The sequence below is a fragment of the Labeo rohita genome, chromosome 19, assembly GCF_022985175.1.
Source record: "Labeo rohita strain BAU-BD-2019 chromosome 19, IGBB_LRoh.1.0, whole genome shotgun sequence".
Taxonomy (NCBI): Eukaryota; Metazoa; Chordata; class Actinopteri; order Cypriniformes; family Cyprinidae; genus Labeo; species Labeo rohita.
In genome coordinates, this window is record NC_066887.1 from 39,500,137 (window position 1) to 39,516,499 (window position 16,363).

The 16,363-nt window shown below is 31.6% G+C and overlaps 1 protein-coding gene across 2 annotated transcripts; it reads left to right on the plus strand.

Annotated features, from left to right (window-relative positions):
* The first annotated feature begins 1,455 nt into the window (after window positions 1-1,455).
* On the plus strand, window positions 1,456-16,131 carry golph3l (golgi phosphoprotein 3-like). 2 transcript variants are annotated; one of them, XM_051137522.1, is made up of 5 exons: window positions 1,456-1,798; window positions 1,965-2,238; window positions 8,000-8,131; window positions 11,579-11,693; window positions 13,485-16,131. In XM_051137522.1, exons 2-5 carry the CDS (start codon window positions 2,062-2,064, stop codon window positions 13,916-13,918), a joined length of 858 nt encoding a protein of 285 aa, XP_050993479.1. In that variant the 5' UTR covers window positions 1,456-1,798; window positions 1,965-2,061; the 3' UTR covers window positions 13,919-16,131. The 2 variants fall into 2 exon arrangements, with proteins under 2 accessions (XP_050993479.1, XP_050993478.1); XM_051137521.1 differs by having other exon boundaries at window positions 1,466-1,798; window positions 2,043-2,238.
* The last annotated feature ends 232 nt before the right edge of the window (window positions 16,132-16,363 follow it).

Consider the following 16,363-nt stretch of genomic DNA (forward strand, 5'->3'; position numbering starts at 1 on the left):
TTCATTAGATACCAGTGTCTATTAAATAAACACTAGTACTTATTTAATACTAGTACTTATTCATTAGATACTGGTACTTATTATTAGACATTAGTACTTATTAATTAGATACTAGTACTTATTTTAGTGGCTACTAACTATTCTGCTGTTACTAGTAACAAATTGACTTATATGGCGACTTCTATGGTCACTGAGATATCAACTGTTCACTTTTGACTAGTGTGTATTCCAGCTGTGACTAGTACATACTTTATATGTAGTAATAGTTATTCATTAGGTACTAGTACTTTTTTTAAGTACTTGTTAAAATACTATTATTAGATACTAGTACTTATTTATTACATACTAGTATTTATTCATTATATACTAGTTCTTACTTATTAGATACTTGTACTTATTCATTAGATATTTGTACCTATTAAATAGATACTAGTACTTATTTGTTACATACTAGTACTTATTGATTAGCTACTACTATTTATTTAACAGATATTAGTACACATTTATTAGATACTAGTACTTATTTGAAATGTTACTAGTAAGATTTTTTATTTTAATTTTATTTTGAATAATTTTTTTTAATCATTTTAAAAGTTTCATTTTTTTTTTGTTTTATTGCTGATTATTGTTTTTATGATTATTTTACTGCCTCTTTGTGAATTATTGTTTTTATTATTGTTTTTATGATTATTCTACTTCCTTTTATGTAAAGCACTTTGAACTACCTTTGTGTATGAAATGTGCTATATAAATAAACTTGCCTTGCCTAAAATATTTAACTGAATTGTACTGTGGTCATTCGACTAAAGTAAAAACGCAGATCTGACAAGTAAGATAAGAATTGTTACTAGTAATTGTTACTAACTACCTAACGAATATCTACTAGTATTTATTAAATAGATGTTTGTATCTAATGTATAAGTACTAATATCTAAAAAAAATAAGTACTAGTAGCATGAAAATAGATACTAGCACGGCTTATAGATTAAATGTTAAATATTTGCCATACAGTTCAGGCTGTATAACTTTACTTTGTGAGCACAAATCGGAACGTACCAGCTGAATAAATATAATTAACCCAACTGCAGTCAACAGTATGTTCCGTGTGATGGTTTGGCAGAAATGGGAATAAAATGCAGAATGCTGACCGCCGCATGGTGGCGCTGTTGAACCTATAGAATAAGCGCTTCTCGTTTGTTTTTTGTCAAAACATACATGATGCTTGTATATACAACCTACATCAGAATTCCAAAATATACGTGCATGTTTTGAAATGTACATATCATTGATGTACATGTACTGCACTTCAGATCAGGGTTGTGTCGGGTTTATTTTTCCACATTTACCCTGAAAACGAGATACAGAAATTGTACGCCGAATCACAGCTCAGAAATGATCGACATTTACAGCTTTCAGTATTTAAACAATTATATGAAATTAATTCGACTCAAACGGACGCTTTTCTAAATAAACAATCGCTTATTATTATGAAACCGTCGACTGTGGGTTCTCATAAATGTCATACTGCGTTTAGATTTGGGGAAATTAAAGTCTCCTGTTTGTGGATCCTGGATCCGGCTGACGTCGGTGAACAGAACAGGTGCGCACGTTCAGTTTGCGTCAAGAATTCTGATTGGAGGAGAGCTTATCCTGATTGGCTGAGCAGTCAGATGGGCGTGGCCGCAGGTGAAGTGCTGCACTTGTCGAGTCCACTGCTGCTCGTACAGGGAAGTGAACACATTCTCAAGACAAAAATCTGACATTAGACGTCATTATAATTTATAAACAGGCAGATGTGGTGAGTTGAAATGCTTTTTGAGCTTTTTCATGTTAGAGAATGATACTTTGATACATGTAGGTAACTAAAAAAGAAAAGCTGAAGAAATGTTTACCTACCTGTTTGAGTGTTTGTGAAAGTCTGAGGTTTCTTTTAATAACCTGTCATGTTTATTGTGCTTTTGAAGGGTAAATCAAACACAGTGAGTGATTGCTGGGTTACAGTTGTGGTGTGGTTGGTAAAGATGATGTGGATGTTGGTGGAGGTTCTGTTAGCAGGAAGGAATGACCACATTGACCAAGCGGAACCGGCGCTCTGAGGCTCCAACGGAGCGACTGAGTAACACTGAGGAGAAGGAGGAGAAAGCAGACGGCACAGATGAGGAACAGGACACCGACTCCAAATCACTGAGACTCACACTGATGGAGGAGATTCTGCTGCTGGGACTCAAAGATAAAGAGGTTTCACTCTCTCTCTCTCACACACACACACACACTTGTCTGGTAAGACTGGTCAGGCGGTTTTTCAGTCCTGGAGCTCAAGCAGTGTGGTGCAATAGTTAAAAAATGCATTTCGTGTTATTCTGCAAAAATCAGGTTCGACCGGTTATAAGCGTCTCAAATCTCTTTCAGCCTGAGAGAACGCAGTCGAGCTGATCTGTTTGATCAGAGATCACACACGAAATTACACACGAAAAGACACCACAAAAATGAGCTTTGTGCTACAAAACAATTCAGTTAGATAGATGGATGTTAGATCCCAACATCAGCTAGTAATATCAAAAAAATGCAATTGTCGAATCAGATTTTTAAGGATCCTGGCCTTCGTTCATTTCATGCTTGCTTGATATTTTCAACATAAACAAAATGAGTGCATGCATAGATCTATGTGTTGGGCAGCAGCTCATATTTAGGCGATCACATGGAGTTTTATGTGGCTTATGCTTTAAAGTCAGTCATAAACATTGATGTTCACTCAGGAAAATGTTCTCACGGGTGTAAACTGGCTAAATGATGTGCTTTTGTGTTTTTCTTATAATAAAGTTAAGATTGGCCAGCTGCATATCACATGAGATTCAACTTGAGATTCACGTCGGAGGTCATCATATAAAACTAAATTATCCACACATAAGACAAGTCAGAAGATGTACACGTGTACTGGATGAAGCTCTTGTGCATTATTTGTACAGATACACTCTGTTACTTAGACAATTGGAGAGATATTCAGATGGATGTTTGTATAGTTGGGTCGGTCTGTATTTTATTCGTTTTTTGATAATAATTGCAGGAGTGTTCTGACTTGTGAACTCAGGTGTGTCTCTGCGTCTGTTCTTGTGTAAAATCTCTGAGCAAACTTCCTTGTAACTTGGTGAATATTAAATTTGCTCAGTGTTTGTGTGTGTGTGTGTGTGTCTATATATGTGTAAGTGTGTGTGTGCTTATTAATGATATTATTAGGTTGGCTTGAGAAAGCCAACTTACTGAAATGCTATTTAAACAACTTCTTATTCTTCTTCTGAGACTAAAATTTCTGACTGCTACTCGTTCTAGAGCTTTAACTCTACAAACTCCAAACTCAGCCCAGATCTTCAGACTGATCTGAGCGGGTGTGCTGAATCTTTTCTAACTGATCCGATTTATGTTTTTCCTAAATATGATGATTAAAACTGGGAAAAATCCCATAGACTTACATTGACGGAATGTTCAAATGAGCCAAGACTATTCAAACTCCCAGAATCCCTTGAGACTCAATTAAACTTCCCTACTATATTTCTAATCCATTTAAACTCTAAAATCATGCGAATCATGCTAGAATCATGATAGTAATGTGTTAGTAACTTGCAGATCATGTTAGAAACATGCTAACAACATGCTAATCATGTTAGCATCATGCTAGCAACATGCTAGTAACTTGTTAATCATGCTAGAAACATGCTAACAACATGTTAGTAACATGCTAATCATGTTAGAACTATGCTAACAACATGCTAGTAACATGCTTATCGTGTTAGAATCATGCTAGAAACATGCTAATCATGCATGAATCATGCTAACAATATGCTAGTAACATGCTAATCATGAGAAAATCGTGCTAGCAACATGATAATAACACGCTAATCATGCTAGAATCATGATAGTAATGTGTTAGTAACTTGCAGATCATGTTAGAAACATGCTAACAACATGCTAATCATGTTAGCATCATGCTAGCAACATGCTAGTAACTTGTTAATCATGCTAGAAACATGCTAACAACATGTTAGTAACATGCTAATCATGTTAGAACTATGCTAACAACATGCTAGTAACATGCTTATCGTGTTAGAATCATGCTAGAAACATGCTAATCATGCATGAATCATGTTAACAATATGCTAGTAACATGCTAATCATGAGAAAATCGTGCTAGCAACATGATAATAACACGCTAATCATGCTAGAATCATGATAGTAATGTGTTAGTAACTTGCAGATCATGTTAGGAACATGCTAATCATGTTAGCATCATGCTAGCAACATGCTAGTAACTTGTTAATCATACTAGAAACATGCTAACAACATGTTAGTAACATGCTAATCTTTTTAGAACTATGCTAACAACATGCTAGTAACATGCTTATCGTGTTAGAATCATGCTAGTAACATGCTAATCATGCTAACAATATGCTAGTAACATGCTAATCATGAGAAAATCATGCTAGCAACATGATAGTAACACACTAATCATGTTAGAATCATGATAGTAATGTGTTAGTAACTTGCAGATCATGTTAGGAACATGCTAATCATGTTAGCATCATGCTAGCAACATGCTAGTAACTTGTTAATCATACTAGAAACATGCTAACAACATGTTAGTAACATGCTAATCATGTTAGAACTATGCTAACAACATGCTAGTAACATGCTTATCATGTTAGAACCATGCTAGAAACATGCTAGTAACATGCTAATCATGCATGAATCATGCTAACAATATGCGAGTAACATGCTAATCATGAGAAAATCGTGCTAACAACATGATAGTAACACGCTAATCTTGCTAGAATCATGATAGTAATGTGTTAGTAACTTGCAGATCATGTTAGAAACATGCTAACAACATGCAAATCATGTTAGCATCATGCTAACAACATGCTAGTAACTTGTTAATCATACTAGAAACATGCTAACAACATGTTAGTTACACACTAATCATGCTAGAATCATACTAACAACATGTTAGTAACATGCTAATCATGAGAAAATTGTGCTAGCAACTTGCTAATTATGTTAGCAGCATGCTAATAACATGCTATCTCTGACAGACTGTATTGCCTTCAAAACATTCAAACTTTAACCTTTTTAAACTACTTTAAACTTCAAACTGTTTCAGACTGAAAAGCACCAAATTTAAAACTTTTCAAAACTTCTTAAAGTTTTTAAACTTTTCAAACTGTCTGGTCCAGCTTTCTCAAGCGAACTTAAAGTTTGTCTTGAAATATGTGGATGGAATATATGAAATATATGGATGCTCTTTACTGAAATAGATGCTCAAAAAACACTGCAACTTTTATAACAACAGGTCCATGTGGGATAAAGAAATGATTAATGATTTACTACATTTTAAATGACAACAATATTAATTATATTAATTTTTATCGTGTGGGACAGTGAAAATACCATGTCACGTCAACAACCCATGTGTGTATGTTTGTGTGTATCTATATATAAATGTGTGTGTGTGTATGTGATTTTCAGCATCATTACTCCAGTCTTCAGCGTCACATTATCTTTCAGAAATCATTCTAATATGCTGATTTGCTGCTCAAGACCATCTCTGATTATTATCAATGTTAAAAACATTATTTTTGTGGAAAAGACACATTTGCATAATTTTATAATTTTTGCATGATTATGTAGTTTAACATACAGTTTTTAATGAAACAATAATATAATTTAGGGGTTTTGCACCAAAGGACAACAAAATGTAACACTTTCATAGTGGTTCCCAAAAAAGTTAAATATTTGAACAATTGTGAGACAAAAATTGACCAAGACTGAGGTCCTTTTCTCTGGAAATCCAGATATGGTGTCACACCAGAGGACATGCTTTTAGCGACAAAATGTATCAAGTTCCCATGCTTTCAGAAATATATGGATGCTATTTACTAAAATATTAATTATATTAACTTATATTAACTTTAATTATATTAAAGCAGTATTAATTATATTAACTTTTATCTTGTGGGGCAGTAAAAGTACCATGTCACGTCAACAACCCATGTGTGTGTATGTTTGTGTGTATCTATATATAAACGATAACGAGAGTAGAAGACAAATATCTCAGTTTAAAGCCAGATGAAACAGCGCTGACAAACTGGAGAAACACTGTGCGCAACCATACAGTCAGTAGACTTTAAATCTACAAATCGCCATCATTTACCATAGATTTACTGTAGTAGCACTTACTGCACAGTGGTCAGAAATGTGGGTATATTTGTGTTGAATTGTATTATGTCATTAATGTAGACATATGTTAAATGTATTGAAGGAGGAGTAATGGAATATAATTACAGTATTTTTTGTGATTAAAGAGTGTTTATGCATTTATAGTAAATGTATTTAGACTGGTGTTTTTCATACAAATACCTCCCTGGTGAAAAAACCAGCATATGCTGGTAGGTATGTTTTGATGCTGGTTTAATATGGTCAAGTTGCTGGTCAAGGAAAAACCAGCACCAAAACATACCTAGCCAGCATATGCTGTTTTTTTCACCAGGGCTAGGAACCATATTACATTTTTACCATGGTACTGAGGTGCTGTATTTGTGGTTTTAACCGTTATTATGATCTATGGATGATACTATAGAAGAGCAGCTCAAACAGTCAGAGTAATTACATTTCACCATATAAAAATGAGGTTGGTACAATTTTTACAGATATTACTGGTTTTGATGATGAACATAAATCTGCATCTGCATCCGAACTCAAGCTACTATCAAATGTGTATTTCTAAGAGACAAAAAAATGTTAGATTATTATTAATAATTTTATCAGGTAACAAACCTGTTTCTTGATTTGAAGCAATATTACTCATTAAAGCATGCAAAACTAAACAAGATATATTTTTTAAGATATTTATTTTGTTAAGGAAAAATTACTTGGAAAAAGTGTGAAGAATTTAAAAAACATTAAGTGTCATGTTCTGACCGTAAAGAATATTTTAAAGCCAATTTTAACTGTCTAGTTTTTACAGCTTTCACATTGTAGCAAAAATCAGCCTTTAAACTTGAAAGAAATAAAAATTTGACATTTATCGTGACAATTATTGATATCGACTGATATGGAAAATTATCTTGATCATTTTTTGGCCATATCGCCCAGCCCTAGTGTGTATATGTGTGTATATATATATATATATATATATATATATATATACATACATATACAAACACACACGCACTATATATATACATGTGTATGTGTGCATGTTTATATGATTTATGATTTAGATTTGTTTGATGCCATGGGTATTACACCGGTGTAACAACATAAACATGTTTAATGCTAACATTTTCTGAGTCCTCATAATTAAAATAGTCTTAATTCTATACTATATAATGTGGTATTAAAAATATGTTTGTACAGTAGAAAAGCCATTACGCCTCTGCAGTGAACCCATAAAACATAAAACCAACATTACCGAATAACACTGTGAAGAATGTTTTTATGTGTGTGAGTCATTTCTCGTCTAAAGTTCAACAGGAACGGCATGTAATCCTTTAGTCTTTCTGACTGCAGCTCGTTTGACTCCATTAGGTTTCATTTCTCTGTTGTTTAATCATTTACAGAAGCAGCCACTTTATTGCACAAATAACAACATGGTTTTTATTCTTTCCTGCATAAGCTTCTTCTTTGAGGTTGCAGCTGGTTTACATTGAGATGTCAGTGCGGTGCAACTCATCCTTATGATTTGAAGTCATGTATTATGCACTGTATTAGCTGTATAACTGTACTATTGAGATGTAGTGCACAGTTTGCCGTTTTCTTCCTATTTGCACAATGACAATAGTTGCTTAAACTAAACGGCAGAGAAAAAGCAAGTGGCGAAGCTGCTGCAGAACACTTAATCTCCATCTTTGCATGACAATCTCTGATCCACATTTGAATAAAGCATGTTTTCTCTCTCTGTGAGTTTGATATCTTGATGTTGCAATGACTCGTGTTTGATGTGATGCAGGGCTACACGTCGTTCTGGAACGACAGCATCTCGTCAGGGCTGCGCGGCTGCATTCTGGTGGAGCTGACGCTGAGAGGACGCGTTCACCTCGAACCGCAGACCTCTCGCAAGAGAAAACTACTCGACCGCAAGGTAAACACAACACCACGTCTGCATCCAAGACCAGTCAAGTGTGTTTCTATAGCAGTTTGTAGAGTATAGATTGATTTAAAGCAGCTTCACAGAGACAAACGGGTAAATAACAGCGTTAATGTTGCACAAATTCAGCAGTTGTGAAGCGCATTTCATGCATTTATTTGAACAAAAATAGAGTAAAATAGTTAAATATTATTGCAATTTAAAACAGCAGTTTTTTGTGTGAATATCTGTTAAAATTTAATTTATTTCTGTGATGCGCAGCTGAATTTTCAACATCATTACTCCAGTCTTCAGTGTCACATGATCCTTCAGAAATCATTCTAATATGCTGATTTGCTTCTCAACAAACATTTACGATTATTGTTAATGTTGAAAACAGTTGTGCTGCACAATATTTTTGTGAAAACGGATCAATTTTATTTTTCAGGATTGAGATGAATAGAAAGTTCAAGAGAACAGCATTTGTTTAAAATTTATTTAAACGTCTTTACTGTCACTTCTGATCAATTTAATGCATCCTTGATGAATCAAAGTGTCTTTTTTAAGCAGCACAATTGTTTTCAACATTGATAATAATCATAAATGTTTGATAAGCAGCAAATCAGCATATTAGAATGATTTCTGAAGGATCATGTGACACTGAAGACTGGAGTAATGATGCTGAAAATTCAGCTGCACATCACGGAAATAAATTACATTTTTACAGATATTCACACAGAAAACAGCTGTTTTAAATTGTAATAATATTTAAAAAATTTCCTCTATTTTTGATTAAATAAATGCAGCCTTGGTGAGCAAAATAGGCTTTTTCAGAAACATTATAAATGTGAATTTTTTTGTGAGTTTTGTCTGGTGGTGTTAAACGTTTAAACATGCCGTTTTACGTTGAACGCACATTTCTAACACACCTTATCTCTCATGGCAAACAGCAGCGGGTGTGTAAAGCGTCTTCATTTTATTGTCTGAGTGACTATAGAGGCAGAATCCGTCAACAAAACCAAACCGGCCTGACCGGAGACGTTGGTCTCTCGTTAGTGTTTCAAGGCTGCTTTAACAATCAGAGTTCATTTGCATTACACTCCATTCACAACATTAAACGCTTCAGATGATGAGATGAAAGTGTCACACGTGATGTCAGCATTCACATTTCTCTTTCAGAATTTCTTGTTCTGAAATCAAGGCCTTGTTTTATCTCAGTCGTTTGGTAGCAGCACATCTCTGCTCTGCTGTTTTTTTTAAGAGCTGAAGTAATTCAGCTAATGTTTAAATAGTTGATAATGGAGTTAAATAACGAGATGAACCGGACTAAAGCCTGTAATAAAGACATGGGTGGATCTGACACAACCCTGTCAAACAATACAAGTTGTTCTGAGCTTAAAATATTTGGGGAAAAAGTCACTTTTGGTCCCGTCACTCCAGACTGTAGCGATTAAACTCTGACATTATTAAGTTAGAAAAAAAAATGAAGCATGTTTTATTAGATTGTGTTGGTTTCGACTCAGTTAACTCATCTCAAACACAGTTTTTCTGTATTTCTCACCATGAAAATAACCAAAGAAGCTGGAATGAAAAATGAAGTATTTCTAAAATGACTTTCATTTGTATAACCTGAAAATATATTGATCTACAAATATTTTTTATTAAATTTTATTTTATGTGCAAATGCAATTGAATGAATGTTTCCAAAATAGATTATCTGAAGCAAAACCCACTATGAATTATAAGTACTTTTAATTTTAAAATAAAAATGATCAAACTTTGAATACAAGATGCAAAATGCGCCACTCAAGAATTCATTTATTGGAACCCAGGCTATATTATAACAAAAAAATAAAATAAAATAAAATATAAAATAATGTAAAATAAAATAAAATCATTGAAAGAAAAAAATGTTGACTGAAATATAACATAAAAAAATAAATGTTATTTAAGCTGAATTTATTTCATGTTTTTATTTAGTTGAAAACTAAATAACTAGTTAAACTAGTTATTACTGAAATACAACTATATAGAAGTGTGTGTATATATATATATATATATATATATATATATGTATAATATATATATATACTAATAAAATTATATAAAAAAATGATATATATACACATATATATATATATATATATATACACTACCGTTCAAAAGTTTGGGGTCAGTACATTTTTATTGTTTTTTTTTTTTTTATTGTTTTTTTTTAAGAAATTAATACTTTTATTCACCAAGGATGTATTAAGTTAATAATTAAAAGTTTATTAAAAGTTAATAATAAATAATTTACATTGTTATAAAATATTTATATTTTGAATAAACACTGTACTTTTTAAACTTGTTATTCATGAAAGAATCCTGAAAAAAAAAAAATCACAGGTTCCAAAAAATATTTGGCAGCACAACTGTTGATATTATCCAACATTGATTATTCTAATAATAAATCCGCATATTAGAATGATTTCTGAAGGATCATGTGACACTTAAGACTGGAGTAACAGCTGATAAAAATTCAGCTTTTCATCACAGGAATAAATTCTATTTTAAAGTATGTTAAAATAAAAAAACATTATTTTATATTGTAAAAACATTTTGCAATATTACTGTTTTTTTTTTCTATATTTTTAATCAAATAAATGCAGCCTTGATGAGCATAAGAGACTTCTTTAAAGACTATTACAAGTCTTACTGACCCCAAACTTTTGAACGGTAGTGTATATATATATATATACATATACACACACTATATATTAACACTAGAAATGACAAAAAGCACAAAAAAATTATTAAAACATTTTAAAATTCAAATGGAAATAGAAAATATAATAAAAATGAATTCAACAATATTAATAAAAACTGTAATGGTAATTCAATGACAATAACAAACCATGATCATTATATTAGGTCATTGTTTTATTCAAAGTAAATAATTAATGGGCAATTAAAAAAAAAAAAACTGGCAAAATTCTATATTTTGTATCAAAAGTCAAAAGGAAAGAAAATATTATTGTTATAATTATTTTTATTTGATTTAGTTTTTCATGAAAAATGCCTCTGCTGATGTGATGTTAAATAATAAATAAACAGTACTTCAGTCCGTGCTATTTTTGTATCATCGTGATACTGTTACAGTTTTTATTCATATTTTGAATTAGTTTTAATTTTTGTATTCTGTTTTCATTTAAATGTTAAAGTTTTAGTAATGTCATTAATTTATATGTCTGTGCAGTTTTTAGAAATAAGAATTTATAAATAAATAAATACAAAAAAAAATCAGTTAATGTAATGTATGTTTAAGTTTTTTATTTCAGTTCAAGTTTATTTTATTTCGCGTAACAAAGGTTTTCATTTTAGTTAACTATACTATCTTTTAAGCATTTAAGCCACATAGTTGTGTGTTTTCATTAGTTGTATTGATGTGTGTGTGTGTGTGTGTGTGTTGTTTTATTCCAGGTGGTGGTGAAGTCCTCTGCTCCTACAGGTGATGTGCTGCTGGATGAAGCGCTGAAGCACATTAAAAACACTGAACCGCCAGAGGACGTGGCCAGCTGGATTGAGCTGCTGACAGGTGACACACACACACACACACACACACACACACACACATTGGGTTTCCATGTTTCCATGTTTCTGCATTTTTACATTTTCAGAAAACTTCATTCTGTATGATTTATAAGCTTGTTCCCTAATGAGAACCAAAAATGTCCCCGCAAGTCAAGGATTTTGGATATTGCTATATTTGTGGGGACATTTTGGTATTATCCATAACTTAGGGTTTATCAGGACCACACACACACACACACACACACACACACACGGGCTCCGTCCCAAACCACATTCATCCCTTCAGATGAACCTCACTGACTCTTCAAATATGAAGGAAGACAAGGAAGAAAGCTACAGTATTTTTGTTTTGTTTTGCAGTACAAATATCAAAATATTCATAAGTCAAGATACAGTTACTTATGCTGCAAAATGTCGGAATATAAGGACATCTTGAGAAATTGATCAGAATTAATAAAAACGTCTGCCAGTGGACTGAAAATTTACTTGTTTTCCCTTTAGGTTTGGCAGATTTTTATTTATTTATTTTTTAAGTATAAACGTTTATATATGTACACTTATATACTACATTTTAAAATCACAAATAAAAAAAATAGCTCAAAATTAATTAGCATTGTTTTAGTATTATTAATATTAATATTTAATATTCATTTTAATTTTTGTATTAAATTTTTTTTAATTTTGTTGTGTTGTTTTAATTTTTGTTATTATCATGTTTTTTATTTATATTTAGCTTTAATTTACTAATTTCAGTTCTGGTTTAAAAATTTTAATACTACATAATTTAATTTAATTTAATTTAATTTAATTTTAAACAATAATGACACTAATCTAAATTTTAGTTTAGTATTTTTTTACTTTTTTAACTTTAGAAACTTTATCTATAGCTTATTTTATGTCATTTCTACTTTCTGTATTTTTTAAGCTTTTCATCTAAATTGTTTTTTTTTTTTTTTTTGTCTACATAAATAAAAATGATCTTGAACTTGAATTAACAACTATTTTAAATAGTTTTAGTTAATAATAAAAACATTAATGTTTTTATTATTAACTAAAACTATTATTTAATGTTTTTTTTAAACTCTAAAACAAGAACATAAGCATTCCATATCTAATGACATGTATAATTTGACATTATTATTTATTAATATTTAATATTCATTTTAATTTTTGTAAAATATTTAGTAATTTTGTTGTGCTGTTTAAATTGTTATTATGTTTTTTTAAAACAGGGATATTTATATTTAGCTTTAATTTACTTATTTCAGTTCTGGTTTTAATAATTTTAGTACTCCATCATGTTTTATTATTAATCACCTATTTTATTTTATTTTACAACTACTATTTTGAATAGCTTGGGTTTTAGTTAACAATAATAACACTGATCTAAATTTTAGTAATTATTTACTTAATCTACAACTTATTTTATTTCAGCTAGTTGCCATAGGCAAAATGTCAAAAAAAGTTTTACGTTTTTTATCTAAATATTTTTGTTTTGTTTTGCTTTGTTTTGTTGATCTACATAAATAAAAAAAACTATTTTGAATAGTTTCAGTTATTAATAAAAACACTGATAGTAATGTTTGTTTTTGTTTTTTTTAAACTTTAAACCAAAAACATAAAGTTTCTTTATCTAATGATATGTATAATTTAACATCTTTATTTCTAGAAGAGTTACACATATTGTAATGCATGAAATATTAAAGAATGTTTAGAAATTTGTACTGGAACAAGCAGCAAACTCTTGTGTTGTGATTCTGGTGTGAATTGTGAGTTTTTCTGCTTGTTTTTTCAGGCGAGACGTGGAACCCCCTAAAGCTGCACTTTCAGATCCGTAACGTGCGCGAGCGCCTGGCGAAGAATCTGGTGGAGAAGGGCGTCCTGACCACGGAGAAGCAGAACTTCCTGCTGTTCGACATGACCACGCACCCGCTGACGGACAGCAACGAGAAGGAGCGTCTGATTCAGCGTCTGCAGGACAGTCTTCTGGAGCGCTGGACCAACGACTCGCGCCGCATGAACCGACGCATGCTGGCCCTCATCCTGCTGGCGCACGCCTCCGACGTGCTGGAGAGCGCGCTGGCCTCGCTGCCCGACGACCGCTACGACACGGCCTCCTCGCGCTCGCGCGGCCTGCTGGAGGCCGACCCCGACCAGGAGAGCGCAAAGGTCACGACCCCCGCCGAGGAGATGATCTGGGCCGTCCTGGCCGCCTTCAACAAATCCTGAGACGACTACAGCGGACCAGCCCTTCATAGACAGCATCCTCACTCATGTGACCCCTCGTAAGTGAGCACTACAAAGGCAGCAACAAGAAGATGCAACACAACAGCAGGATTATTAACGATACCTAAAAGCATAAAACAAACATTTTTGTTACTTATAAACATATCAATTTGAGTCACTTTCATTTTTTTTTTTTTTTTGACTTATTTCTTTTTTTGAATTTTAGTTTTATTAATTTTAGTACTTCATCTTATTTAGTTGCCAAATGAGTTTTTAAGTTTTTTTTTTTTTTTTTAATTAACAGTTACAACACTGGTCTTTATTTTATTTTATTTTATTTTAGTTTAGTTTATTTTAGTTTATTTTAGTTTAGTTTAGTACTTCATCTTGTTTAGTTGCCAAAGTAATTTTTTAATTTTTCATCTAATATTTTATTTTGTTCTAGTTAACAACAATTCTTTTGAATGGTTTTAATTAACAGTTACAACACTGGTCTTTATTTTATTTTATTTTATTTTATTTTATTTTAGTACTTCATTTTGTTTAGTTGCCAAAGTAATTTTTCATCTAATATTTTATTTTATTTTATTTTAGTTATCAACAATTATTTTGAATGGTTTTAATTAACAGTTACAACACTGATCTTAATTTTATTTTTTTTAATTAATTTCAGTACTTCATCATCAGCTTATTTTATTTCAGTTATTTGCCAAGGCAACATTTCTAATTTTTATTTTTTTAAGTATAAATTTCTCACCAACTAGTTGTAATTTATTTTTATTTCAGCTGTATTTTATTTTATATTTATTTTATTTAACTACAACTATTTTGAATAGTTGACAGTTTAGTTAATAATAAAAAAAACTGATCTTAATCTTAATAATCATAAACTGAATTATCTATTTAATTTTTTTTAAAGTTAATTCCCAAGAAAATACTTCTCATTTTCACTGAGTATAAATTGAAGTACTAAAATAAGTAAAACTAAAACTGAAAAAAAAAAAAAAAAAAACTATATAGACATTTTAAAAAAGGACAAAATCACACAGCAAAATTCCTGAAACATTAACTAAAATTAAAATGATATACGAATAATAAAATAGTAGCAAGTTAAAATTATAAATAGAAAATAATTCGAAATATTAATAAAAACTGTGATGGTATTTAAATGATACTAAAATAAGACTGATTGAAATGATCAGCATAAGTGTGATGCCTTGAAATGCTGTCTACGTAGGGAGCGTGTGATAAGTGGTTTTGGATAACAGTGTGTGTTTTTCCTGTTGTGTAATGTTTAACGCTCCCACAACGTTCAGAGAGCGTGTCAGCTGGCATGTGTCACATGACCTTACTTCTTCATCATGTGACCCTCACACAATCACATAATGCATGTGATTTGCCCTCATCCGATGGCACATCCTGTCAGACTCTTTCATAATTTATGCAGTAAATGATACCCAGTAACTTGCCTTAATATTTATTGAGCAGTTTTAGGTGTTTGTCTGTTCATTTGCAATCAAATGAACAAATCATCCACCGCTAAAGAGTCGTGCAGCGTTTTCCGTGAGCGTAACGTGTTCAAATGTTGTAGGAGAAGGTTTGGGTGTGTCTGTCTAGAAGAAGAAGCTCCAGACAGTCAACAGAATGGATGTGAAAACATCCAAACGTCTTGCTGAAACACGTGCAGATCCGGTTACTGAAGGTTTGGGTCTGTAAGGATTGAACTCGAGGCCTTACGTTCTGTTTTATTCATGTTTTTAATGAACTTTCATACTGAAAAAAACCTCAAGGCCCTTTGCACAAACGTATAGAACAAAACGGAGCCTGAAACTGAGTTTTATCTGTTGTTTTCCAACAAATGGTCAGTAGAAGATGGAAATGTGAAAGATGGAAATGTTTGTCAGCCTCAGGAGTTAACATTTACTTTTTCATATTTGCTTAATATTAATGAATTAGTGTCTAAATACAGTTTTTGTGTTATATATATATCTGTGTGTGTGTGTGTGTGTGTGTTTGTATCCATGTAGACTTTGAGAGAAAATGTACTTAGATGTCACGTTCTGTAATGTTTTTTTTGTTTTGTTTGTTTTTTTGGATGAAAATCACATGGTAAGAGGGTTGTGTACAAATGTGGGAAACTCCTGAAAAAATTATATGTAAATAAATTAAATTATTTAACATACCGTTTTCATTTTTTTTTTATTTTTATTTTTTTTATCTGGGAAAAGCAAAAAAAAAAAAAAACACACACACATATATATATATATAATGCCATTTAAAAGTTTAAGATCAGTAAGACTTTTAAAATGTTTTTAAAGAGTCTCTTCTGCTCTTCAAGGCTGTATTTATTTGATCAAAAATGTGAAATATTATTACAATTTAAAATAACAGTTTTCTATTTGAATTTACTTTAAAATATCATTTATTTCTGTGATGCAAAGCTGAATT